Here is a 26,098-nt window from a genome sequence, read left to right on the forward strand (position 1 = left end):
GTTGTTATAGGCATGGCCGGCAAAGTGGTTCCTGCCTCTGCCGGCCCTGGAGAAAACCCGAAAGGAGAACATCTTTTTTTAGTGATTGCTGCGCCTTGTCAAGTGAAGCAAACGTTGCAACATATTTACTAAGCTCTTTGATAAGAGTCACCATAGAGTAAACCTTCAGCCTTAATGCCTGGGTCTGAGACGGCGAGGTTTACCAACTTGGGGTCAAGCTTCAACAGAAGTCCCTTCCTGCGTTTGCGGGTAATAGCCAAGTTAGCATTCCCTGGTAGACATAAGGCCCGTTGAACCCACAAAGATAAATCAACAGGGTCAACCACGGCGTGTTCTAAATGGGCTGTTTCAGCCTTGTCAAAAATGCGGGTTAAGGGCTCCACAATGACCCAAAGCTTATCTTGGCAGGTGGACCAAGCCTTATCTACCCCCTTGCGAGGGTCTTTACCGAACTTAGTAAAGAAAGTTATCAGGGAGGAATCAATAGTAGGTGTTACCACTATTTTTTAAGGTAAAGCTGGACGAGGACACTCAGACTTTAGTTTTGCACTTACTTGTTTGTCCAGAGGAGGAATACGTAACCTAGAAGTTACGTATTCCGCTACATGGTCCGCAGGAAACCATTCAGTAGAATGCGGATGTTGAATGTCATTAGGGTCAAACATTGGAACCCCTTGTGCATCCGTGACTTTGAATGACCCTGATAGCTCTTGGTTTTCAGTTTGGGAGGAGAAGGGGATAAGAATTCTCCATTGTCCTTGTCGGAATTATCCAGAGTCCGTGTGATGGTCATGCATTTCATCATCTGTGTCAAATATCTTGAGATAATAATGTGGGAGGAAATGTGTTTAGATTTGGACACACATTTTTTTGATGGTCTAGATAATATCCCCTCTCTTAAGGGAGGCCTTTGAGGAGCCACGTCCTCTGTCGCGTCGTTTTAGAATTTTTTTATGAGCCAGGATGCTTTCTGCTATCCCCCGCAGACTGGGCCAGCATGGTTTTAGAAACCAACTTGACAACAGAATTTTTCAAATATTTTGATAATTATTCCCATGAAGCTGAAACAGCTTATTCAACTGATAATTGGATAAAATCATTCAAATTATCCTTAATAACCTCTTACTCCTCCTCATTTAAAACCTGGGAAACAGGGGAGCTGTCCATTGTGACAGAAAACGCTATGCCAAGGGGTTATGTAAAAAAACAATCGTGAGAAAGAGGTTAACCTTCTCACAGAAAGTCAAAGGGAAGGCTAGGCTCCGCCTAGGGGCGGGAAACCCCAGGGGCAGAGCTCTTGAGCTCTGAGAGGAAAGCCAAACACTGGTCCCAGCAGGAGACTTTGCGAAGTCGCAGCAGGAGAAGGCAAAGGTAAATAAAAGACGACAGCAACCTGAGACGCGCAGCAGGACTTTCTGGTATTTATTTCCCCTCAACAGCCGGTTAAAATGGCGACCGCGTGTTGAGGGGAATAAATGGCAAAATTAAGCAGAGGGCGCGTGGAAGCAATGCGTCTACAAGCCGACTGGAATGTCAATAAACGCGTGATATATCATGCGTGCGAGAAATAAACACATTACTGCTTTAGCGCTTAACTAATACACATGGGAGAGCAGAAAATAAATAATACATATCTTGACTGCGAACAGCAAGAAGAGGGCTGTTCTCAGTCAAGATAAGTATTGTTGGGACTGCTCGTTGGTGATTGGTGCATTATGTCAGACTACATATTGTTTCCCATTGGCTACTGTTGTTTCGCTTTATGGGTTTTGTAGTTTTTCTTCTTCACTACAGCTGCTGTTTAAATGAAAAGAAAAGAATTGGCATAACAGGAGCCTCCGGTCTTGTCATAAAATTATAAGACACTGCTGTAACGTGCATCTGTGCAATTAAAAGTTCACCGCTAACAATTAACGCTCAATCCATCAGTATAAACCAGGCTTTCCATACTTCTTCAAAATACGTTTGTATGGTTTATGGAAGCCTTGTGTGTTGTCTAGAACCTACACCTTAGCTCGGTGGGGTGTTGTATCCTTAGATTAACTTCGCAGAACATCATGTAAGAAACACGTTCTAGGTGTCACGAATAAATTGAGGAGATTTGGGCCGCAATGAGACCCACTAAAACTAATCATGTCTGTGTTTTCATTCATACTATCTTGCTTGCTGTTTCATCTGTCAGCACCTGGGAATTACCTTCTAATGGCGCCACTTTAAAGGAGATCCTGAGTGCTCACCCGTACTTTAATCAGACTAGCACTTCATTATCCCAAGACTCGCCTCGTGCTAATCGTTAGGGGAACCTCAGGTAGGTTTTGAAATTAAAAACTACCCTGGGACGAAATGAAAGACACCTCGGAAGGGAAGACCTGGTGACACACTGCGATTGCTGATTCTTCAGCTAAATAGCTCCTTAACGCAACTGCGTCACACACTGTCAGAGCAGCACAGCTTTCCGTGATGAAGTCACCGAGTCTTCAGCTCAGGCTGGTGCTAAAATGTCCCATGAATGAAAGCATTTGGAACACACACACGCACTTACAGAAATAGCTCAGGATAAAAAATATTCCGAAAGGATACATAATATTGTTCAAGATATTTATGCGCTTTGCTAATGTATAGACAAGATTGTAACACTCTCTTAGAGCAATATTTAGATTATTGTTTTGTGTATGTTTTTTTTTTCATTACTAGCGTGACGTTATCGCTATATACATGTATAAGTAAAGAGGGCAAAATTGCGAAGAAAGTATTTAAACTAACACTAAATAAAGTGCTCGTGTGATTACCGTTTATTATTTTAGTTGGAGTTAATCCCTCTGCCCAGTGCCTTTTTCCTCTGACCCAGTTCGTGTGCGGAGGCAAGTCACTTCCCCCCCTTGTAATCAACATATCTCTTGAGCTTGATGTCACTTGGTAGCAGAAAGAGGGAATGAACTGGGTTTCGACAGTAGCAGAGTAACTCATGTGGCCACAGGGTGGCGCCCAATCCTTTCATTTCGAGTGAGAGACTTGCTCTAATTAAATGCTGAACGTCTGCTCTTCAGTTTAATTTGGAAGCGCTTACTGTTCATCATTTACCCTCCTTTTCACGACCCAATCCTAAAAGGTAGTTAAGCCTGGGCAACAGTGCCCATCTGTTCCTGGACATAAGCTAGAACCGTGGTACATGTTTTCCGACGGTGAGGTGTACTGGTGGGCAAATTACCTCTGGGATTGTACTTTATGTGTAACTGTGGACGTCAGAGGCCGATGCCAAAATGTATGATGGGCGGAACGAACCGTAGAGCTCACAGCAGAATTAACAGCCCCACTTTGGGGATTGTGTAGCTTCCGGTAGTCAACTTTACTAAGAAGTTAATTTGTCGAGTATGCATCATTAAGGCTGGTCTTCTTGCCACGGAATAAGGCATCTAGAGAAAGACAGCACAGTTTGCATCACTTGTGTTCCCCCTACTCCTGTTTGTTCTTTTGTACGCAAAGTATGACCAGTAATGTACTCACATCAGTGTCTGTGGGACCGATGCCATCCGAGGACCTTGCACACGAGTCCCCGGTGCAGCGCACGTGGCTGGTCGTGTGATGAGAGGAAAGAGAGAAGTTGTCCGTTCTGATTTGGGTGGAGGAGTTTGTGTCCTAGGTGAAGCCACCTTTCCATTATCCAGCCGGAAACTGTGTGAATGTCTGACCTCTCGGCTTTATCTTGCTATTTTAAACGGTTTCCTGCATTGAAAATTACAATTTGAAGTACTTTTAAAATGTTTTCCAACAGCTTCAAGCTCAGTTGTCCGGGTAACCGAGTTTTCCTTGTAGTCGCTTAATGCTCAGTTGCCTGGGTAACGAAGCTTTGATTGCAAATAACGCCCTCAGATTCTGGGCCCCATACCAATGAGCTCGTGAGATTCTTCCCACTCTCCTGGTCAACTTTTTAATGCCGTTTTCAGCAATGCTTTGCAGAGCTGCACAGCATATCCCCTCCGCATGTTGTGTGACAGTTTGTTTTCTTTTGTTTATGATTTGCAATTGACTTTAGATATCGCATGACACCCACTTTGCGGCGCCTAAGCACTTTCGATGGACAGGATGCATGGTACATTTTGGACCATGAGTGGGTTCTCGATGGTGTGAATATGAACTTTAATTCTCTGTCCAGAGTGATAAAGGCAAACTAGTGCACTGTGTAAAAACATGCACACAATTGTTAGACAGTGGATGTAAAAGTAATTCACCCACCCCATGACATCTCTTTGATGCACAAAATGTTTCTGTGAGAATTTCGGGCAAAGTTTATTGCACATTGTCCTAGACAATGCGGTGTTCGGGCTGTTGAAGCTCCCACAGCCCTGGCGTGCGTTGGCGCTGGTCTGGGCAATGCCACTCGAGTTAAGAGTGACAAGGCCTGATCCTTAGTAATATCCTGTTAGACCTCGGAGGACTAGCAGACCGAGAGGAGCCCAGGGTGATGAAGGAGGGAGCTGGTAATATTGTGGCAAGGAAGATAACAAGATTTTCTGTCTATGTAGGTCCCTGCTTTTTCAACCTTACTAACATCCTGCAGCATCCCATCCAGAAGCCAGCAGAGGAAGTGCATCCAAGTAGCAGCGTGGGCCGCGACGGAGGATTCTCAAACTGCAGATATGTTCATACATATGATGCCACCGGGTGTCTCACCGTTATCACACGCTGAACACTGGATGAGCTGGGCCCCCCTTCACAGAGCAGGGTTTCCCGCTCTTTTGTGAAGGCTGTCAAAAAATACGACCCCTTACTGGTTCTGAAACAGCCCCTATGCCGTGTGTCCCTGGGACGCTGCTTCAGAAGCCTTTTTTGTATTTTGGGGGGTAGGTGGGAGTGGGTGCTGAGGCTCTGCTTGACACTTAAACCCCACACTCTCTCTGCCCCGCCCCATTTCCAGCTTCTTAATCAATGTCTGGCCCAGTCACCTTCTCCTGGGTCTGCCTCTACAAGGCCACCATTCTCTCCAATACAGCAAATTGTTATTAAAGGTTGGCAGATCTGCACCTGGACTACTTTTTATGTATAATGTGGGTCTCTAGGTTTTCCTGTTTAAGTATTTACCACCTGGACGATTCAGCCAGTGTGGAGGAAGCTTAGCTGTGCAACTGACCTATTTGTGAGAAAAGGGGATTCAATATTCAGGGGACACGGTCTGGTGACTAGGATCCATTTTAGTAATCTCAAATATACAAACAAGGTTTAAACTATGGGCATATCAGTCTACGTTATTTGATCACAAAATGCAAAGCTGTACATGTTTAAAGCAATAATGGGAGACTGATAATTCAGAAAAAAATTAACCATAATAGACAGTTACCTGTTATATATTTAGTCTCTCGCTCTCTCTCTCTCGTTATACAAACAATATGTGTGTGTGTGTTGGGGAAGGGGAGACAAACCTTAAGGTGGACACTACAAACCTACTGGAGGAACCGAGAACCTAATTTGTCACCCTGTTTAGTTCTCAGCGTGACTAGATGTTTTTTCCCCATGTACTCTTTTTGGAGACAAGTTAGTCTCAGTTTGGTTTTGTGCTGAAAGTGCTGCTTTTGAAATACAAAAAAATGTAGGTCTGCTACCTGTCTTTGTTTTGATTGAAAAATCTGTATTTTTATCGATGATTTTGGTTGCCTCTTTTCAGCTCTCTCTTTTGCCTCTCCAGACTGCAGACAGAAATGTGAGATTTTTGAGCTGTGAACAGAAACGGGAACTGTCAAGGACCTCGCATGGAGGGCCACCGGCAATGTCTTTTGCCCTTGAGTTGTCTTGGATAGTGTCCTGGGAAGAGAGCGTATTTTAGAATACCGTAGATCCCAGCTGGACTGGGTCCCCCCTTTCTACGTATATCATGAAGTAGAAGGACTTCAAGAGAAACACAGAGAGGAGAAACCAAGATGACATCTGTAGGCTGAACTCACAGGCAGTTGGGGCTAGTGTGGTCCTCTTGCCCCATGTCATCACAAACACCATGTTTCCAGTCCTGGCTATTTCGGTCATATACACTTAGATGTCTTTATTGTGTGTGAATAAGGACACTGCAACGGAGTGTGTTACTACTCTGCAGGTTTTAAGTGTGGATTTTGCATTTTCTAATGGTACCAAAATTCATATTATTAAAATTCTGTGGTGGTTCGGCTGACTGGTTTACGACTTGAGTGTAGCTGCAATGTCACCTGTATATTATTTAGTGAACCATTGTATATGTTCTCCCTGTCAGTGATGCAATGCTGTCCAGGGATTTATTGGTTAAAACCATGCTTTCAGGATCTCTCACGCCCAACCTCATTGTGAAGGGAGCAGATGCACCCAATTGTTGTCCTCTCTCCTAGATAAAAACTAGATTGAACGGTCCTTTTGTATATCTGAGACCCTGCAGTTGTGTCCATTCAGAACTCCATTGAAATGAACATCTTAAACCTGCCATTATTCTGAAGCTGCTCTGTGTGTCTCCTAGGGCATGCCAGCTTTGCATGTTACTGAAATTGAAGGTCACGGTGTCGAAATCTGCTAAATGTCAGGATGTCACACGGTCCTCTCTCTTCACAAGTCCCAACAGTACAGAGACATTAGCATGTGGTGACCTGTAGGGTAGATCAAACGCTTTAAAAGGTGAGGGTTTACAGCTCATTCGTTGAAGCTCTGTACAGTTGAAGTCCATTCCATCTTCTGGAACCTCCCCAAACATGGGGGTGACACCTCTCATCAGGCAGTGCTGGAGCCCCTAATCACTGCCCCTCTTTAGGGCCCAGTCTCCTCCATGGCCCCTCCTCTCAAGTAGGCTCAGATGGTGGAAATGATTCAAAGTTTAGCAGATCTGAATGCCTTATGAACAGGGAAGCCTCAGTGCTATATTTGTAAAGTAATAAGTGGCGGTGCTCAAAGTGCTTCTCAGACACCTGCATCTGGTGCTATGCCGAATACCAAGGGAGCCTAGCCCTGAATCCACCTCGGACCGCTTTAATCCGCTGCCATGCACTCCCTGCTGCCTAATGTCACTTTTACAGGTTTCTGCTTTCTCCCTTGGTGACAGATTTTCTGTCTTTCGCTTCCTCTGTCTTTCTGTTTTGTGTGTCTTTTCCTCTCGGAAAGTGTCTGATGAGGAGAAATGATTGCCGGGCCCCAAAGAAAAGTGCCAGTTCCCCCACCAGCTCAAATTAAGCAATGGGAAGCCTACCCTGATTAACACTTCTTAATGCAGCAATTGTTTTCCCCTTACTAATTGTCATTCCAGCCTGCAAGCTTTGTCAATCAGGAATGCTAACAGGATAGTGTATTTCCACCACACTATAACTGACTCTTGTCACCCATACAGCCCCGTCCTGGTCCCTATTAGATGGTCACATGATAAAGGATTTATATTGATAACAGAAAACATTTTTTTGCAGGTTTTGATTGTAGTAAATGTGCATACCTTAATTTGTACTGGGTATGTTAAATGAAGTAAGCGCTGTTGGATACTTGTTACCTTGTAAGGTTGCATCAATGTAGGTGGACATTAGTGAGAGTGAATAGTATGAACAACTTACAAGGCCATTCTAACCTCATTTTTAAATTAATATCTGCAGTATAGTTTTTTTCATTTCTGTTTTGTTAAATAGTGTATAGCTGTATGACACCAGTTTTGTGTTTAGTATGTGATTCCTATTCCCCACACACATAAATTGATTTAACTTGGCCGTATTTCTGCTGTGATCCTCTTGGATGGTTAATTTGCACATCATATCCGTGTGTTTTGAGGTTAACTCAATTTTCTACCAGCCACACACTCTTCTGTCCCTTCCCTCTGCCCAGCATCCTGCACCCGCTCAATTTACTTAACTGACAAGTATAGATTTCTTAATTTCTTTTCGGCAATTTTGTTTGTGTTATCTGTCAGTATATATGCTTCCTTTTTAGGTCGAGTCTTCTATACAGTTTATGCGTTGTCTGTTGTAAGACAGAAGGCTGTAGGGCAACTGAGGAACGGGTGGGAATGTGGGTTAAACTAGAAATGAAAGTGGGTGCGGGGGAGGAATGGGAAAGCAGCACATGAGGAACAGAGCAACACAAAGCGGGGAGAAGCATACAAGGGCGAGAAACAGGGGCAACGGGAGAAGCATATGAGGGAGAGCGCAACACAGAGCATATTAGGAAGAGAAGCACAAGGATGAGATCGAGCAGCAGAAGGCTTTTGAGGCACGGGATAAGAAACACATGAGGGAGACAGCTGAAAAACACATGCTCTCTCTGGAAGTGCTTAAGCAAACAGGACAGAAGAACTTCCCTTAAAGTGGGCAGTAAAGGGACAGGAGCCTGTTATGGAAAGCACAATAGGTGTTTGCAACCAGGCAGCTTGAGCTGTCTGGCAGGAAAGACCTAAAGAACATTAGCAAATCCCATAAGCGTCGTGGGCTAGACCTATTGGTTTTGCCAGTGATATTTATTTTACTGTGGTCAGCCCCATCCTGCTGTTAAAGTCACCCGTGGAATGTGTGTTCACCATACTCTCCGTGTCACAATACAGCACATTCCAGAAAATAGTTTTTTTAGGATTCCTCCATGAGGAGGCACTGTAGGTAATGGGTGGTGGTATTTAGGGACCACTAAGGCGCCAGTACACTTTGTCGCATGAACTGATTTTTTTTTTGTTTTAATTTGTCCTTTGCATCTCACCATCCTCTAAATGTCCTGATTTTAGTTTAATTTATTTCTGTAGATGATTGAAGTTGGTTAATAAATATTGGCCTCGTGGATGCGTGTCAGAGCTCTATACTCCTTTCAGTACGAGGAACGCCTTGTGTTTATGTATGTGGGGTTCAGGTGGTTTATCCTCATCTAACCCATGCACTGTCTCATTCTGCCTAGTATCCCACGCCCTTGGAAAAGCACGTCACCGCAGTGAAGACGGTGGAGGAAAAAACAGGTCAGTGCTGAGCCATTGAATATCTTGCCTCTCTCGTTGAATGGTGCAGGAAAGAGAACGTTTTTATTGTATTGTCAAATAGAGTGTGTATTTCCTGACATTAAGAGGTATGAATACATTTCATAAATTCACTAAGTAAGGCATATACCATGAGTCCTCGTACTAAACTATATCCCATCAAGATTAATATTTCCATCATAGAGTTTGATGTCGAGATGCTTAAAAAGGAGCAAGGAAACAGCAGCACAGTGAGAATTGTCTTCTTTTCTGTTAATGGCCCCAAAGGGCAGTTCATAGGGGAAATAGAGTTTAAGGTCAGTTCCCTGCCTTACATTAGTTTTAAGTTGAATTTTAAAGATCACTGAGGCTTTGAAAAATCAAGTAGCCCCAATGAGATGGTAACGTTTTGACTTTTTTACTTTACAATGTATGAGGTTCTGTTGTATCTAACGCCATCCAAGACGTAGTTAGTACGTCCCAGCCTGGGTTTTACCTGTCGCAGTAAGCCATAGACAGTGGGGAACTTCAGAGTGAGAAGGCAGCCAGAGGCCGCATAATGACCTGGGGTCAGATGTACCCTTCCCTGCGCTCACAGTGCTCCTCCTCTACCGTCTGCAAAAGCACAGCAGCTGGTTCATGTTGACAGGATTGAATGTATAGACTTTCTGTTGGTTTTCTATTATTTCCGCCTTCCACATGTTGCGCGGACGGCCGGGCTTTGGCACACATTGTGGCGCTGGGAGGGGGCGCTTTGTGCGCTCACTAGAGCTGCATCTAGCATGTTTAGCATGACACAGTGGGAGCAAATCTGCTCCCTGGGCTGCTGCAGATACCAAATCGCCAGAGTCAAGTCTTGTGGAAACTGAACGGCAGACGTTTTCCTTTCAAATTTAGACTCTTCCTCGGGCAGCAGTGATGTATTTTTCAGTCCTCTGTCACTTTTTAGCGGGGTCACCGACAACAGGCTTTCTAATGATTAAAATAATTGAATGTAATGTTCAAGTTCAAGATACCATTCGACATGTTTTCAATTTTTCTTTTGCTTTTTTAAACACTGCGTTACCAGCTATCGGGGACAAAGCCAGCAGCCTAGCTCCCCCATTATAAAGGTGAGACCTACTCGCTTTGCCAGTGCTTGTTCTGATGCTGCCTCTAACAGTGTAGCTTGCAAGTGTCAGCCCTTCTGAAACTGCGCCGTGCAGCTCTCCATCTGCCAAGAGGATCACGCCTGCTCATAACTAATCGCAGCAATAAGGCCTTTCGTGCTTTTAATTTTGCTCAACGACACGGGGAATTAATTGCCAGAAAATGCAATGTTTACTCGTTCCACTGGACTGTGACTCTTTGCGTCCCCCGTGTTTTCTTGCTCCCATTTAGAAACATGCGCTTCAAATGCAAACATTGGCCCCCGCGGTGCACCGTGTGTGCACAGAGCCGTCTTTTTCAGGTAATTGGAAATGAACGCACAGGGCACCCCGTCACAGGAACAACGAACCCGTGCCCATCCGGTTCTGCTCCGCACACCTGGAAAAGCGTGCTTGAGTGAGCCTGTGCTGTCACCCGCGACCAGTTTGTCAGCAGTGGACCTTCTGTGTGTTTGTTGTTTGCTCTTTGGCCGTGGTATGCATTAGGCGCCAGGCTTCTCTGCACTCGCGTGCACTTAGCCGCATTAGCACCCATTAGTCCGCTTGAGGTTCCCTTCCGCTGTACTTTGTCGCGCGGCTCTTTCACCTTTTTGCTATCTGCCCCGGTTGCTACGTAACTGCTGCTAAACCTATATTTAGTAACTATGTGTAAATCTTCACGTTAAGCCATTTGGGGGTAGAGATAGGGCGATTGTTTTTAAATGAGGTTTGGCTTTTTTTTTGTGCCTTTCTGAGAAATTGTGTAGCAGTCTCCCGCCCACCTCTCAGCCTCTCTCCCAGTGTCTCAAGAACTCCGAGGTCCCGGGCCAGGCTGTTTCTGCGGTACTGGCATGTCTCTCTGGCGTCTCTTCACCGCTTCCCTGTAGTGCAGTGGTCTTCAAACTTTTTAGTGCTGCGCCCTCCCAGTTGAAAAATAAAAATCATTGGGCTCCCCCGCAGAATTTTTCACAATTGTTTTATAAAGATGGCAATGTTTAAATATGTTGAGACCTATTTAAACATTGCAGTTAAATACTGTTACCTTTTTAAAAATGCAATAACATGCTTTTGCTTAGAACAGAGGCCTGTTATCTGTATAATGCTTTTTTGGCCAGAGTCTGGCGCCCCTCCCCCCCATCACTTGAGGCCCCCCTAATCCCCAGTTTGAAGACCTCTGCTGAGGTGTATGGTTCCTTCCCTATGCTACTGGCCACATTGATCTGGAAACATGATTTGTGTTACACTCTAGAATGATACACACCACACCCACAAAGTTATGGCGTTTATCTCTAAACAACATTTTTTATGGCTGTGAATGTACATAGCCTCCTTGTCCGTCTTCCTTGTCCCTGTCCCCGTACTTACGAATTCAGGTTCTCCTCTTACTTTTGTTAGTGCGTCTGTCTTCATTTGGTCTCTTGTAGTTTAATTTATAAGGGGAGGCATTAAAGGTTTGCCTGTCCTTTTGACTACCCTTAGAACAATTCCACCATAAGTCCTAAATTTACTACAAATACCACATCCTTCTCACTAAACATCATCTAAAACTTTTGGAAATCAATAATCTTTACACACTATGACCTGTTTGACCATGAATAACCACACTTTTTAGTAAAGTTAGAAAATGTTTATTTCCCTAAATTAACAATGCTAATATCCTGTAAAATAGTCTCAACACCAAATGGTAAACATACACAAACCACACCAGTTGACCAAATCTTCTTTAAAATCTCAATTTAACTAGAGCATTCACTGTTAAGCATTCAAGAATCACAGTACAAATCAATAGCAAGAATAACTGTGCACTAGAAATAACATACATATAGATTCAGCAAATGAACAATATCAACTCTTCATTAAATGCAATTTGTTAACATTTCAGGTGTCTCTCTAACTAACCCTCAGATTAGAATAGCACGTTTGGACTTCATGCAAAACAATTTAGTCAAAGTTAATTTGAATCATCTAACTATGGCATTATCAAAATAGCGGTTGTTACTTAGAAACAAAGGACAAAAACTCCTAGCAAGACAATAGCATTTTATTATACCTCTCCTCAATATGGATCTGCAAGCTGTGATTTTCTTCGTCAGTTGGACATCAGTCTGGTCATCTTCAGAAAAAGGGCAATGAAAAGGGAGTGTCTCAGAAACTGGACTTTAAGCAACCCGAACCATTTAAAAACAATCTCTTAAGGGACAGCATCCATATTAGTCATTAAGCTATAGAGTTAAAGTTAGAAAATAAAGTCATCAAGAACAGCTCAGCTCCTCAAACAGAACCTTTTATGGGGATAATCAGAATAGAAAAGAATGCCTTCTTCACTGTGCAGTCAGGCTAAGTTAAAATCTCCTAAAGAACTTGCCACATAGTAATTGGTCAGAAAATCATACGGTTATGGCTAGTCCAATAAAAATTAAACCCTAAACGTAAGATATAACTAAACTGTCTTTTTCACATCGATGATTGGCTCCTCTTCTCCTATTCCCATAGTCAGAGACTTCCGGTATATTCTTTGTAACAATCTGTACACCAGTCAGTGCATCCATTGTTGGTTCCTGGGAACATCGCTGTCTCACACATCAAGTTAACATTTGTATCGTTTCGAGTACAACATGATTCTACAAGCAGATCTCATGAGAAAGTTAAAAACATCTGCTAAACGTTTGATCAACACAGTGCAAACAATAAATGTATCAGTCTTTCTGGACACAAATTCCCACAATTTTTTCCAGACATTGTAGTTTAATATGAGGCTGTGCAAACTAGGCCCAAACCTTGCTAATTTAAGGCCTACAATTAATAAAAAATACATAATCATGAAATCATTAATGTAACACACTACTACAATTTTCTGTACACATATACTTTGAATAATAATTAATATGCATTCATTAAAAGCATTATGTATTTAGATGACGGCCACTCAAGTGGGCACCTTTTCCAAGTCAGACATTTTTTTCCCTTTTAGCCTAATTGTATGTACATCCCTAACCCATAATATATAAAAATTCATTAGTAATAAATTCACCGTTCACACTATCGATAAAATGTACTTAACGAACATCTTACAAAATGCTGCAAAATGCATCCCACTGGTGTTTAGACACAGATTCTTCCCTACCGTTATGCTGTAAGAAGGGAACCGGAAAAAAAAAACTCTTGTTTTTTTTTGTATTCCATTATAGGTAACATGTACTTAACTTGGTAAGCAGGTTTAGCCATTATCACTTTTTGTACAAAATATGCTTTCCACATTGTGGGGCTGTGGGTGTTGACTCATACAGGATTGGGCACGTGGGATCTGGGCTGCACGCTCTGTAGGTCTTGCTGTCAGCAGCTGTTGGGGTGTTGTGGTATGGGCTGCTCCACAGACCTCCGATCCCTGGACCCTGAACCTCACCTAATCCCTAAATTCACTGTCTAGCAGGGTTGCACTGTATGTGCTTCTTGCCGCTACCGCTGCATATGGAGCACAAGTTGCGTTCTTTGACTAAAACTTTGCACCAGCTGCCACTCCCCGAGTCATTGTGGTCTGATTGGCTGGCCTTGCTTTCTGGGCCTCTGGAGGTTCTTGACCGCTCCATGTTGCATCTTCCTGTCCGTGCATCAGAGGTTTTGGGGTAATGGCTTCTGCATGCACGCTCACAGTTACATTAGGCCTGACCTTTGTCATGGTCCCCTCACTGTCCACGATACATTTAAACTTGGCAACTGTTATTCTTTCCAAACAGTGAGAGGCCTAATTGAGGGTCTTCGCATGCAGAGATGGGTACAGCGCTTGTGTCTGGCATCTTTTAAGCACCAAACTAGTGGGTTCAGCACCTTTGGGCAGTGTCACAAATCTTTAAAAAATGTGTGTCCTTTGAATGTGCTATGTTTCCATTCATTGAGACTCTGAGCACAAGGGGGCTGGCTGCACTAGCCCTGGGAGCCAACGCTCTTGATTTAGAATGGAGGCTAACACTTTTTATTTTTGATTTTTAACAATACGTGCAATTGTTTCGATTTCATCTGACTTCCTTTGACTTTGTGAGCTTTTTTCGTTTTGCAGCCAGCTGAGGGGATCCCTTGTGCTGCATGTCCCAGCTGTGCCTGCTGCATTTTCATTGAGGTCCTGATCGTGAGGGTGTATCTAACTCTCTGTTTTTGGAACAAAGCATATTCATTTAAATATTTCTAGATACCACTTTCCGTTCATGTAGTAGTGTTATCAGAACACAAATAATGTTTGGCAGACCTATGCTTCTCTAGGGTATTGCTAAACTTGCTGATGTTGGTGAGGGTTCACTGTCTGATTTCATGTTCCTTTTTTTATACCCTATACAATGCAAGAGTTGTGCAAGAGTTGTTCGTACATTCGTGCCAACATTTTACAACACAAAATCAGAGATTGTAAAAAATAAAAAAACGAGGATATATATTTTCCGCATTCACTTATATTGAAGCAGAGACTATTTTAGGCGGGAAACTTAACATAAAGCCATTTTCGGCTTCAAACGTTGTATTCTTCCATTTGAAGTGGGTCTGTCAGAATGTATGCTTGCATCGCGTCATTGGTGCCCCTACTGTGCACACTGATTTTTATCAGAGGTTCTATGAACTATGGTGGGCATCTTTTTCCCGCCATGCTGGATTAGCACACACATATCCAAGCAACCTGTAGAAGTCCCTGTGCCCTTGCCAATGCCTTCATGCTTGTGGATTCTGCTAGCTCCTGCTCTCCAGCTACCTTGCATGCCTGTGGGCTGGGAAGTCTGGTCCTCTGGGTACTTTGTTTCCACGTAGGTGGATTTTCCAAGAGCTTCTTCTGCCATAATTGCCGTGCGTGGGAGCCTCACTGCTGTTACTGCCCGGGTGACCTCAGGTTGAGATCCATGGAGCCCTTTATGCTGACGGATCTGGTCTATTGTGGGATCTCATCTTCAACTAGGGGCTGTTCAACGTTTTCAAGGTCTGCAGTGTAGTACACATCCTTGGTCCCTTGCCCCTAATAAGTGACCTCGCCAGTCTTGCCCAGGCCATTCCAGTCTCCATCTCCGGGCTTCCTTCTAGGTGCCTCTTTCTCTGATGTAGGCGTGTTCACGATGGTGAAGTTTGCTTCCGGTGTCCTTCCTCTTCTTGCCTCTGTGGAGTAAAATTTTCTGATTCTGCTTAGGGGACACTAATGTCTGTCCTGGGGACAGAACAAAGATCTCTTCTGCTCCTTCATCAGTTGCCTGCATTTTTTTTTCTGTCCAGTTTTGCCCTCCACGGGCCAACACTTCCTCTACAGGCGCAATGATATCCTATAGTGGCGATACAGCTAGTGATGTCACCGGGATTGATGTCACAGCCCCAAGCTACCCCTTACGTTATTGGAAATTAGCATAATTATCAATTCTAATGTACACACTTTAAGATGTGAATGTACACGTGTATTCATTGTTTCTATTCCTATTTAAACCACACATTCACCCTGCAGATTTGTGTGTCTGATACTGCACAGAAACGAATGTTTTGAAACATACATGAATTTACATTTAAAGGGTAAAGAATGAGTTAAATATATAATCATTTGCTTTATGGGAAATAATTAAGGTGCATACCTGCTGTGCAATTAAACATAAATTAAGTAATAAATATATTGCTTTAAAGAGCTCTGCACTCCTAAAACGTTATCATTCACATTTCAAACTCATAAAGTTAATAGCAGTGATGAGTAATAAAGCTCAAGCCAATTAGTTCTGACACATTTAAAAATGCTCCATGTGTGTGATCCCGGTCTGTGCTGAACACTCAGAAGTGAACTCGCATTAGGAACGGTGTAGTTTAAAAACATCTTTGGGGAGAATGTTGTACGATTCATTTTACTTTTGGTAAATAAATGACATTTTGTTCACAAATAAAAGGTAATTGAGCTTAGATATCAAATGGCTGAAAGTGACAATACGTGTAATGAGTTGGCTGTCTTCCAAAAGGGTTCTGTGAGGGAGAATAAAGTTACATGTAAACAGTGACCCCGAACGCACCTGGTTGGACATCCCCATAACTAACCCAACTTACTTTGTAGTTCGTTTTTAAAACTCTAGGTTTCATGGATTAACAAATGAATATTTTTGTTGTTAGTGCGTTGGTATCCTGCAGTTCGGTGCTGGGCAGTTCCCTTTACAGGGAAGAGCTCCAACAGAGCTTTCTCAGAGGAGCAAAGACGCTGCCAGGGGGTAGAGTGGGCCTGTGGTTCCAGGTTGTTGGCGCAGATTGGTCTGCCCGAGTCCACTTGCATGGACTTGACTTGCTGTCAACAGAGTGGACTGTTAACATCTGAGTGGAGCACCTCATCCTAACCTCTAGGTTAGGGATAATAGTGTCTTCTGTGCCTAAAGAAATCTAGGTCTTTTAAACTTCAGAGCCCTGCAGCTTGTTTTTGAACGAACATGCCATTTAAACATTTTTTCGTGCATCAACCAATTTTGAAGAATTCATTTTCCAAAGCTTAATTTTGAACAAGTATGGTAATACCGGTTAGTTAATAATCCGACTTATGACCTGCTTTTATGAACTTCTTGAACACCAGGGGATAGAGATGTGGAAACAGAAGTGCTCATGTGCGTACTGAACATTCTTTGAAGAAACAAAAACAAATCAGCATTAGTTCAGTTTGACCAAGAACTAAATACTGAACGTGCTTGATATCCCCCTGCCTTTGCAGAAAGCATTAGCGTACCCAAGGTTTATACATCACTTTTTGCTCATTGACTTTCAAGGCGTATTGTTACACTCACTTCACACACAACGTTACCGTACCTTCGAATGGCTGTGTGAATTCCATACCGCAGTCTGTTAGAAGCACATAGGTTCGTTTCATACAACCTGCGTACACCATAGAAATTTCCCCACAATTCTCTGGCTCATTTTTAATTAGGATACAGTTACACAGGTAAAAGGGTCTGTATCATCCAGGACGCTTGAGTTTAGTTTTACGTCACAGAAAGTAAACTGCAGTTTGAGATGCTGATACTCGCCAACTGCTTCTCCATGTGTAATAACAAGACCTGTGTACTGGATGCTCCGAGTCGGTCTGTAAGTGAGGCTTGTAAGGCTAGCAGCTGCTATTTTCGGTGTTCTGCCAATTACAGTCTAGAACAAAACCTAGTTCTTTTTCCTTGCATCCCCATTTTTGGCAGTAGGTAATGCAGCCCAGAATGGCACGTTCTTGTTTTCTTACTTGGGAGTTGTATAATGCACTGTTATCCACTTGCTTGGCATTGCAATGTACCAGAGTTCAGAAGTCACTGTTCTTGGTCTCGTGGGTTTGCTTTTGTTTCCTTTTCTGATCTCTGGTCCTGGACACTGTTTTGCTTCCTGCGCCTCACCTAAAAACTTTCAAAAAAGCTCGAAAATTCCTCGCACACTTTAGTTTTACTTTTGCTCACGATAACATGATCAGGAGAGACAGTTGTTCGCCAATGCAGTCACCGCAATTAATGGTAAGCTGATTTCTAACATTTGGGACAAATTACCTACCTGTTTCATGGAAAAAGATTGTTGCCGCTGTCGGGAGACAAACGTGTTATTTTGGAACCTCTGAGTTATTACATTCGAAGAATATCCAAAGTACACAAAATGTGAAACTTTGACGAAGCTTGCAGACTGATTGCTTTGGGTTGGATACGAGTCAGTAAGGATCTATGTATAGATTTTAAGGTAGAAAATATCAATCTGCAGAAATATTGTTTACAAAATCTCTTCTTGAAAATTCTACATTTCCCATGTCTTTACCAGAATGCCATATTCTTGCAAGGTCGCATGTTTTCTCCAAACAGTTTTGAGGACTTTTCCCTGTCTTCCTCTTTGATTGTTTTTAGGTCAAAGCCCGCCAGACGGTGCAGCTGTCTGGTTGCTAAAGCCTTCTTGAGGACATTCTGAAAGCTGACCCAGGAATGCATTCCACCCATACCTGTTGACTTTGTAATTTACATTTGCTTGTGTTCTATGTGCTGTCTTTATTTGTTTTAGGCTGTCCAGTATGTCTTTGTCCCTCCCGTTGACCATAGCCTGTTTACCACATTCTTCCATGAGTGCTTCCTTTCTGTAAACAGGCCTTAAAATTTAGTTTTTGTCACATTTGCTGTGAATTCAAAAACAGAGGTCAAATGTCAAGCACTGTCTGCCAGAGACCTTGGTTTTCACTTTCCTTTCTCCGACTTCAAAATGAGAGTATTTATGTGGCTATCTGGGAGTGTGAAAGGAAAGCTGTATTTGTCTAGCACAGAACAAAATGTAAATGTCTCTAAATTAAGTGTGCAAATATTTCAGAATATATCAGAATTAGAAAAGCATTAAATAAAGCACTTTTTTTGCAATTCTGAAGTGTGGTGGGAACAATCAATCAATACACAAGGTGATGCCATTTCCACTCATTATCGTTTGTGTGCTATATGGTTTTATTAATAGTACTATATACATATACATATGCAAATGTAATGGTTGTTTCAATTGCAAATGTATTGTCTGTAATGGCAGTGCGATACCATCCAATGCTTACTCCACCCTGTGCCACTCTGCTGCAGTCTGCGCTCCTCCACTCTGTTACTCCATGCCACTCTACACCACTTTACTCTGGGTCACTCTGCTCCATGCCCCTCCACACTCCACCACTCCACTCTATACCGCTTATCTTCAAACTCCTCCACAACACTGACTTGATGAACAGCAGCCATTCTGGTGTGAAATGTGGCTAAAGCACATTGGCAAAGCTACTAGTTATTGCATAGGCGAGACCTATTGGCTTTGCCATTGCTTGTTGAAAAGAGGAGGCGATCTCCCTTACCACCATTTAAAATCATTACTTTGATGTTCATGCATTAACATCTTCCAAGTACACAGCTGACTTGGAGCAGCTCTGCAGCCAAATCATGAATTACCAGTTTAGCTGTTAGGATACGCTTCTCTATGCATGGGAGAATAGTGAGGCTAAAGGGAATGCACAGTGGACAGAGAGTGAAGTGTGATTGGCAGAAATCCTTGGTGGACTTTGAAAGAGTTGGAGTGTGGTAGTCTGAAAGCATGGCCAGGTACGGACGTGACAAAGCTGGTCAGAGAAGCACATTGATCACGAGGACAGTGTGGTAAGTGGGTCCCTTGAATCTAAATGAAACGAGGCTTTCAGCTTAGGGATGGGTTGTGTGCGATATCTGTCTTTAGTTGCTGCTGCAGCTAGTATCTGTGTGATGTCGTTGGTTCGTGTCATTTGTAACCTAGAATTTGGAATGCAACTTGAGTACCAGCGAATTAGTTGCCACTGGTACTTGATGGGTGAGGTGCATAAATAAAGTATCTCCTTACCTTACGCACAAAATGTGTATGGGAGTTCATGTCTACTTGTTAAACTGCTTTTAAAAAGAGGGTGATCCTTAAGAACAATGGGTTTCCATGAGGTAGTAATGCTGTTTGGAAAATGGAGAGCAAGTCTAAACACTAGTGGGTTGTTGGGTAAAATAATAAGAGCTACCTAGCCAAGAATTTGAGCGTTAATTTTTTGTTATCCAAACTGATTTTTTGAAAAAAATATATATATTTATTTACAAGTTGAAATTTGGACTCCTGTTTATAACGCTCCCAATATACAGTGACCTGCCTTGAACTTCCATGCATGGTTGAGGACCCTTGCCCTCTCATCGGAGTCCTGCACTTTCTAATCCTGGTATCAGAAATGTTCTGTTTGCCACCCAAAAGTGGATGTGTTAGATAAGCCTTACAGGCCTGAAATTCTTGCATGCTGATCTCCAGTCCTAGTTTAGTTTTGTACTTGACTGTCTTATTTTCCTGGAAGTGCTTATCTTTCTTCATTGGGATTTGTTACATATTATTGTTGAGGACAATGTAACAAATATTTATTTTTAAATCGGATCTTCATCAGATGACCTGTGTGTTTCCTCCTTCAGATGTATCCACTGGTGTCATCTACAGAAGGAGGATCGCCACCTGCAATAATGTTGTTCCTGAATTTCTTCGAAAGGTAATTTTGTTGTCTTTTTCTTCGTGGTTGTGTGCAAAGAAGCAGAGCACGTAGGCGTTGGCCTTTGAATTGCTTTGCTAGTCTGTATTAAAAAGCTAGTTTCAACAGCTAACAAACGAGGAGCCAAGGGGGACACGAAAATGTGTTGTCAGACTCTTACTGAAGCACACCACACTGGATTACTGATGCAGTGAGGGGCAAAGTTAATTCTAGTGTATAATGTTTCGACATACGATAAAGTAATCCATTCGGGTACAAGTGGGAAATATGATTCGAGTGTCCGAGCCATCCCTTGTCTGAAGGTGGATTCGAAGCTCTTTAGAGACTTCTGTCCCCTCAAAACCACCTTTGACTGGAGAGTGTGACTGCGAATATGGGCAAGACCCCCGTTGTGAAGGTGACTTTTGATCATACAATCACCGCCCTGACTTCATGTTGTGAATGAGCTGCAGCCTTGTGATTAGAACCTTGGGCCACCGCAGAAAAGCAGTGGCGTATAAGTCTAACAGCCTGTCTGATATCCCTTGCTGGTGACATATATTCTGCAGTTCCGAGGGACTGCTGAATCCCCTGGAAATGGCGAATCAAGAATGAACAATTTTGGCTTGCTTGATTTCGTCCGAGTGCCATATGGCGATCTCCAAGATGCACAAATATGTGTGTGATTTTCTAATGTTCAGAAGTATGTATGAGTGTGGGTACCAATGACAACACCAGGCCCACTCCCAAAAGCTTTTTTTGAATTCTGTTTTATCATATATCTTTAGTAGGGTTTTTATAAACAGGAGATGGTCATTTATCCGCAATAAAGGCTTTGGTTACATGGCCCCCGTGTGCACCCACTGAAAACATTATTGTATGGTCGTACAAGTTAGGGTCTTAGTCTCTCAAGCTTTATCTGTTCTAACATTAAAAACAATTTGGTATGGCCAGTGTGGCTCAGAAACGGTGCTGTAGTGAATTCCCTATCAACGTTTTGTCTGTGCAGAGATGCAGAATGTTACTTTCACGTGAAATGGTGTAGGTGAGTGTTAGAGCAAGTGGACTTGGAGGCTGATCACAGAGAATTCCCTGCTCATAGTGGGTATGTGACTGGATCATGTCCTGTTTTTGTCTGGCAGTTTGGAACAGCAAGGACAATGACTTGCATAGGGCTGGCCTTTGTCTAGAGTGGGCGAGAAATAATGGACTGAAATGCAGCCTGAGTGATTTCCAGTGGCTGAGGTTTATTCAAGCATTCTATCCATTACCTTCTTGTTGTTGCAGTCGACACCCTAACTGAGATGGGGATGCCTAGACTTGGGTCCTGTGCACACTGTGCCACAGGACTCGAGCTACACCCTACCGATGAGCCCATGTAGGGCAAAACTGGTATGGGGTTGGTCCCTCTTTGACGTGGCCTTATCTGACAGGCCGGGACAGATTATTTGTTCCCCTGGGTAGTTACTGATTTGCATTAGAGTCTTTGTTTAGAGTGGTGTAGTGGGTGAAAAATGATGAACTGGATCTTGGCTTCAAGCTATTGCCAGTGGCTGAGATTAACACAAGTATTCCATCACCCTGTTGCTTTCCTTTATCTCAGCACATGTGTGAGGCTACTTCATTTGGTGGAATGCAGAACACAGCTTGCTTCTGGATATAAGACATGAACAGAGGGTTGTTGGCCCCACTAGCCTCATGGTAGTTTTAGATCAGAAAATCTTCTGGAGGCCAGAAGAGCTTATGTGAGGCACATTTTTGACCTGCTGAGTGGGAAGTGTCAGTGGGGCTGCTGCGGAAAAATCACATCCTTGCTTAGATGAAAGTTCTGTTAGAATATGTGCACTATCGGAAAGCAAAACAAATGTGATGGAAAGAGGAACAATTAAGAAGAAAGACTGAGCCCTTCTCTTTCTGTCTCTGAATTGCTTCTGATGACGGTTTTTTGGGCAGGAGCTCAGCATGGGAGTGAGTCAGAGGAAACTGCTGTATATATGCATTTGTGTATTTAGAGTCTGTGTTTTCTGCTGACTGTATCTGATTGTGCGTAAGGGAGTGCCCCTAGAGGTAGGCTGCACTTTGTTCGACTAGCAGTGTACCCAGAGTGTTACTTGCCTATGATTACCTTGAAGCTTCAGTTGGTAATTGCTTGTGATTAAATTCGATTTGATCTGGATGTGGTTGCCCTTGGGGAATCCTGCATGGAATTTCAGAAGTTCTTCTCAATGCTGTTTTGTGCATATGTATTTGGTTGTAGGCAGTGCATCTCTTATTTCCTTTGGTTGTGCATACTTTTAGCCATTTATGTACAAGGTCAGTGTGCATTCCAGTCACCCTTCAGCCATTGGTATGTTGCACATCCCAAGATAGGTCACATTTTTTTCGACACAGTTGATGGCACCTGGCAAAATGCTGCCAAGTGCTAATGTAGTTTGCATATGCACTGTGATGGTGACACTACCAGCTTGTGGACTTTTGTGCATCGTTTATTCTCAAGCTGTGATATTTTGGTATCGGTCTGGCAGCTTTTATCTAGTAGTGGCTGTTGACAATTGCGGATTGTGTATTTCTGCAAGAAGGAACACACTGTGTGTGCGCCAGTACCTATTCTGCATATGCTTTCATGTACCTTACAAGCAGTTGTGATGTTGTAAGTAATTTTCTGCAACAACAAAATAAACGAACCTAAATCAAGTATGAATGTGGGATTCTTGCGTTGTCCAACCCTGTAAAGAAGATTGAACAGAGATGGAGAGTTTCCAGTTTCAAAGGGGGTGTTTAATTTGGTATGTTCATAGGCATCTCTTTTGTACTGTTCTTTCTGACTATAGAAGCCAACACTGGAGGTCATTAGTTCAACTTCAAGTTCAGCGTGGATCCATTGTCCATCACCTTCCACTTCACTGCATCTCTTCTGTCATGTGGCACCACTCCATCGCAGTAAGCAAGCGCAAATTGGACAAGGACTTGTTCTCTTGATTGTATTTGAATTGTGAGTGCACAGGAAGCCCAGATGTTACTAGGGGTTGGTTGTCATACAGTGCAGGGCCATTGTCCTAATTGTCCTAGATTGTTAATGGTTTCCGTCATGAGAGTCTACGTGAGATTGCAAAAACTAGTGGTGTTCAGGCTGTACATCCTGTGCTAAGGGCTGATATTGGTGTATTGCTTTTATTTGGAATGCTGCATCAGGTTGTCAGAGCCGCATGAGCCACATGCAGAAGTGCGGTCTCTTGGGTTTGTGAAAGCATTGTGCATGGTGAGGTGTTGTGTGTGCTGTTCCATTCTCTGTTGTCCGATTTTTCAAAGGGGCATGAATAGTATCCTGTGGTTGCTGTATGTCCGCGTGGCTCCCTGCTTCGGAGTGGAATGTTGGGAAGAATACAGTGGAGTGGAATATTGGTACTTATACAGTAGAGTCTAATGCTGGGATGAGTACAGTCGAGTGGTATGTAGGGACCAATACAGTGAAGTGGAATGTTGGGATGAGTACAGTGGAGTGGAATGTTGGGACGAATACAGTGAAGTGGAATATTGGTACTTGTATAGTGAAGTGTGTATAATGCAGTGGAATGTTGGGATGAGTACCGTGGAGAGGAATATTGGTACTTATACAGTGGAGTGGAATGTTGGGATGAGTACAGTGAAGTGAAATATTGGTACTTGTATAGATGAGTGGAATGTTGGGATGAGTACAGAGGAGTGGAATATTGGTACTTGTACAGTGGAGTGGAATGTTCGGGCGAATACAGTGGAGTGGAATGTTGGTACGAATACAGTGGAGTGGAATATTGGTACATGAATGTGGAGTGGGATGTTGGGGTGAGCACAGTGGAGTGGAATGGTGGGTTGGACACTATAGAGGTGAATGTTGGGATGAGTAGAGGAGAGCTGAATGTTGTGATTGATTGTATGGAGACGCTGAGGCTGAGAAGAGAGCTTGTGTTGCTCCCAGGGCTCGTGCATCACTGTAACATGAGTGTAGCAAGGATAAACAGATGGACCCCTTAGTACACCTTGTCCTGCATACTGTCTGACCACGTGTTTGCCTCTGCATCGCAAATCCCGGGCTGAAAGGTGCAAGAGATGTGCACGGGGCATTAACATGTGTTATAAATAGAAAGTGCAGAGTTCTACTTGACTTATAGTGACACTGTATTCGAGGAATAAAGCTAGTGGTTGAAAATTGTGTATACTCAGAGTTATCTTAATTAAGCAACTGAAACATTATTTCTAAAAAAAACAATAGTAAAAAGCATTACAAAAGAGAACACGGCAGTTATCTACTGTTTTTTAAAATTGATTTTCCACTTAAAACTTCATATTTTCGCTGGGAAATTGGAAAAAAAAAAAAAAGCATGCAACACACACACGGAAACATTTCCTCTGGGACAAATAATCGTACTTTTAGCCCAGGTTGCATGAATTACCAGAAGAGTTGCGGGTGCGTATTTCTGATCGAAACAAATACAAGCAAATCAAACACAGGAGGAAATTGGAGTAAAATAGCAAACCGGTTAGATGGTGTGAAAAAAACACAATCAGAAACTTTAAAAATACAACATTTGATTAAACAGTTTATATTTTGGTTAGGAAAATTAAAATGTTTTTTTTTTTATTGAGGAAACAATTGTATTGATGGCGGATTTAGCCAGTTGAATGGGCCATACCTTTACAAACATAAAAACAAAAACATTTCCAGTCTTATGGCTTTTGCCCTTGCAACTTCCCTAAAATATTTTTTTAGAGCTGATCTTGTACTTAATGTCTCGAAAGCTGCTTTCAAAATTAACAGAATTAAGGGTGCAAAACGTTCCTGTTCAGCTGTGAAAATCAACCCCTTCCTTAATCCAGGAGTCTGTCAGTCTCATAGCCACAGTTCCTGGACCTTCTAAGCATGGGTCATATCTTCCTTACTGAGTTGGTCAGTTCAGTAGTTCTTTCGTCCATAGTTCACGTATGTTTCTTATTCCCAACTACCCTCTTCATGTTAATTTGCTCACTGTTAGTCCCTAGGCCCAGTAACATACATCTGAAAGTTTTGCTTCACCTGATAGCCTAAAAGACGAATGTAAAGTAGTAGGAATGGTTGGAAATTGGCTGTCTGAATCAGGTTTCTTTCTGTTAATGGCTCATGCATGCTGCATTGCATTGGCACACCTCTTTCGAACAGATGCTCCTTTTCTAATGTTAGGTAACTGAATGATTAACAGTCTTTTGCCCCCCCCCCACTTTTCCATTGTGGGGTGCACGGAAATGAGGGATTTCAAGGAGTATCAGAAGAAGCTTTTGAATATGCATATACACCTGATGTAACGGAAACTAGATTAGAAGGGCCTTCATGTAGTAAACATGTTTTTCAGTAGAAACCTACCGGATGAGACACTTAGAAAAAATAGTAATTCAACAGTTTGGGACATGTTGTGATAAAAATCCATAATGGTTTACACTTTAATCAAAAGTTAGTGATACTGTATTGGCTGTGGTTGATGGTGTTTCCCGGGCACTTGTTTACGGACGTTGGGCAGATTTGGAGGTTAGAAGAGCCGTTTCCTCCTGCTTAAAGGGTACTTCCACATAAAGTTAGGGAAGTGGAGTCTGGTGTTTTCTTGCACCTCCTGTTATTGATGAACTCAACAGCCTGTCCAACAAGGCACACTTAGTTTAGTGCACTTAATATAGCCTGATAATCTGAGCTTCATGTGACCCAACTCTGACTTTAGCACAATATCTCTGGCGTTCTGGGTAGCGAGAGTGTGATATTTTGAGGGTTCTGCAATAAGCATTTTTTATAGGGCATAATTATAGCAAAGTGGCCACTTACAGATGTCATGTGAAACATTTTACAAATGACTAATGGTATAGATAAGATGGATAGGTCATAACACCCTAGAGTTTCACAGTATTCCTATATACCCTTTATCCGTATGAAGTTAACGAACACTTGCAGACATGTATTCTACAGTTGTACCACAGCATCAACAGTGCATGAGTCATCACTGGTATAGAGCTCCAAACACACATCTCTTAATCTGCACTCATCCCTCATTGTAAATGCAGGGAATACAATTCAAG

The 26,098-nt window shown here is 42.7% G+C and overlaps 1 protein-coding gene across 1 annotated transcript in view; it reads left to right on the forward strand.

Moving 5' to 3' along the window:
• PRELID2 (PRELI domain containing 2) overlaps nucleotides 1-26,098 on the forward strand; it is a 176,802-nt gene that overhangs the window by 44,669 nt on the left and 106,035 nt on the right. The window contains exons 2-3 of the mRNA XM_069244690.1: nucleotides 8,863-8,920; nucleotides 19,971-20,044. Coding sequence (XP_069100791.1) covers nucleotides 8,863-8,920; nucleotides 19,971-20,044 — 132 coding nt within the window. The remainder of the gene's footprint in view (nucleotides 1-8,862; nucleotides 8,921-19,970; nucleotides 20,045-26,098) is intronic.

This window comes from Pleurodeles waltl, chromosome 7 (assembly GCF_031143425.1).
Source record: "Pleurodeles waltl isolate 20211129_DDA chromosome 7, aPleWal1.hap1.20221129, whole genome shotgun sequence".
Lineage (NCBI taxonomy): Eukaryota > Metazoa > Chordata > Amphibia > Caudata > Salamandridae > Pleurodeles > Pleurodeles waltl.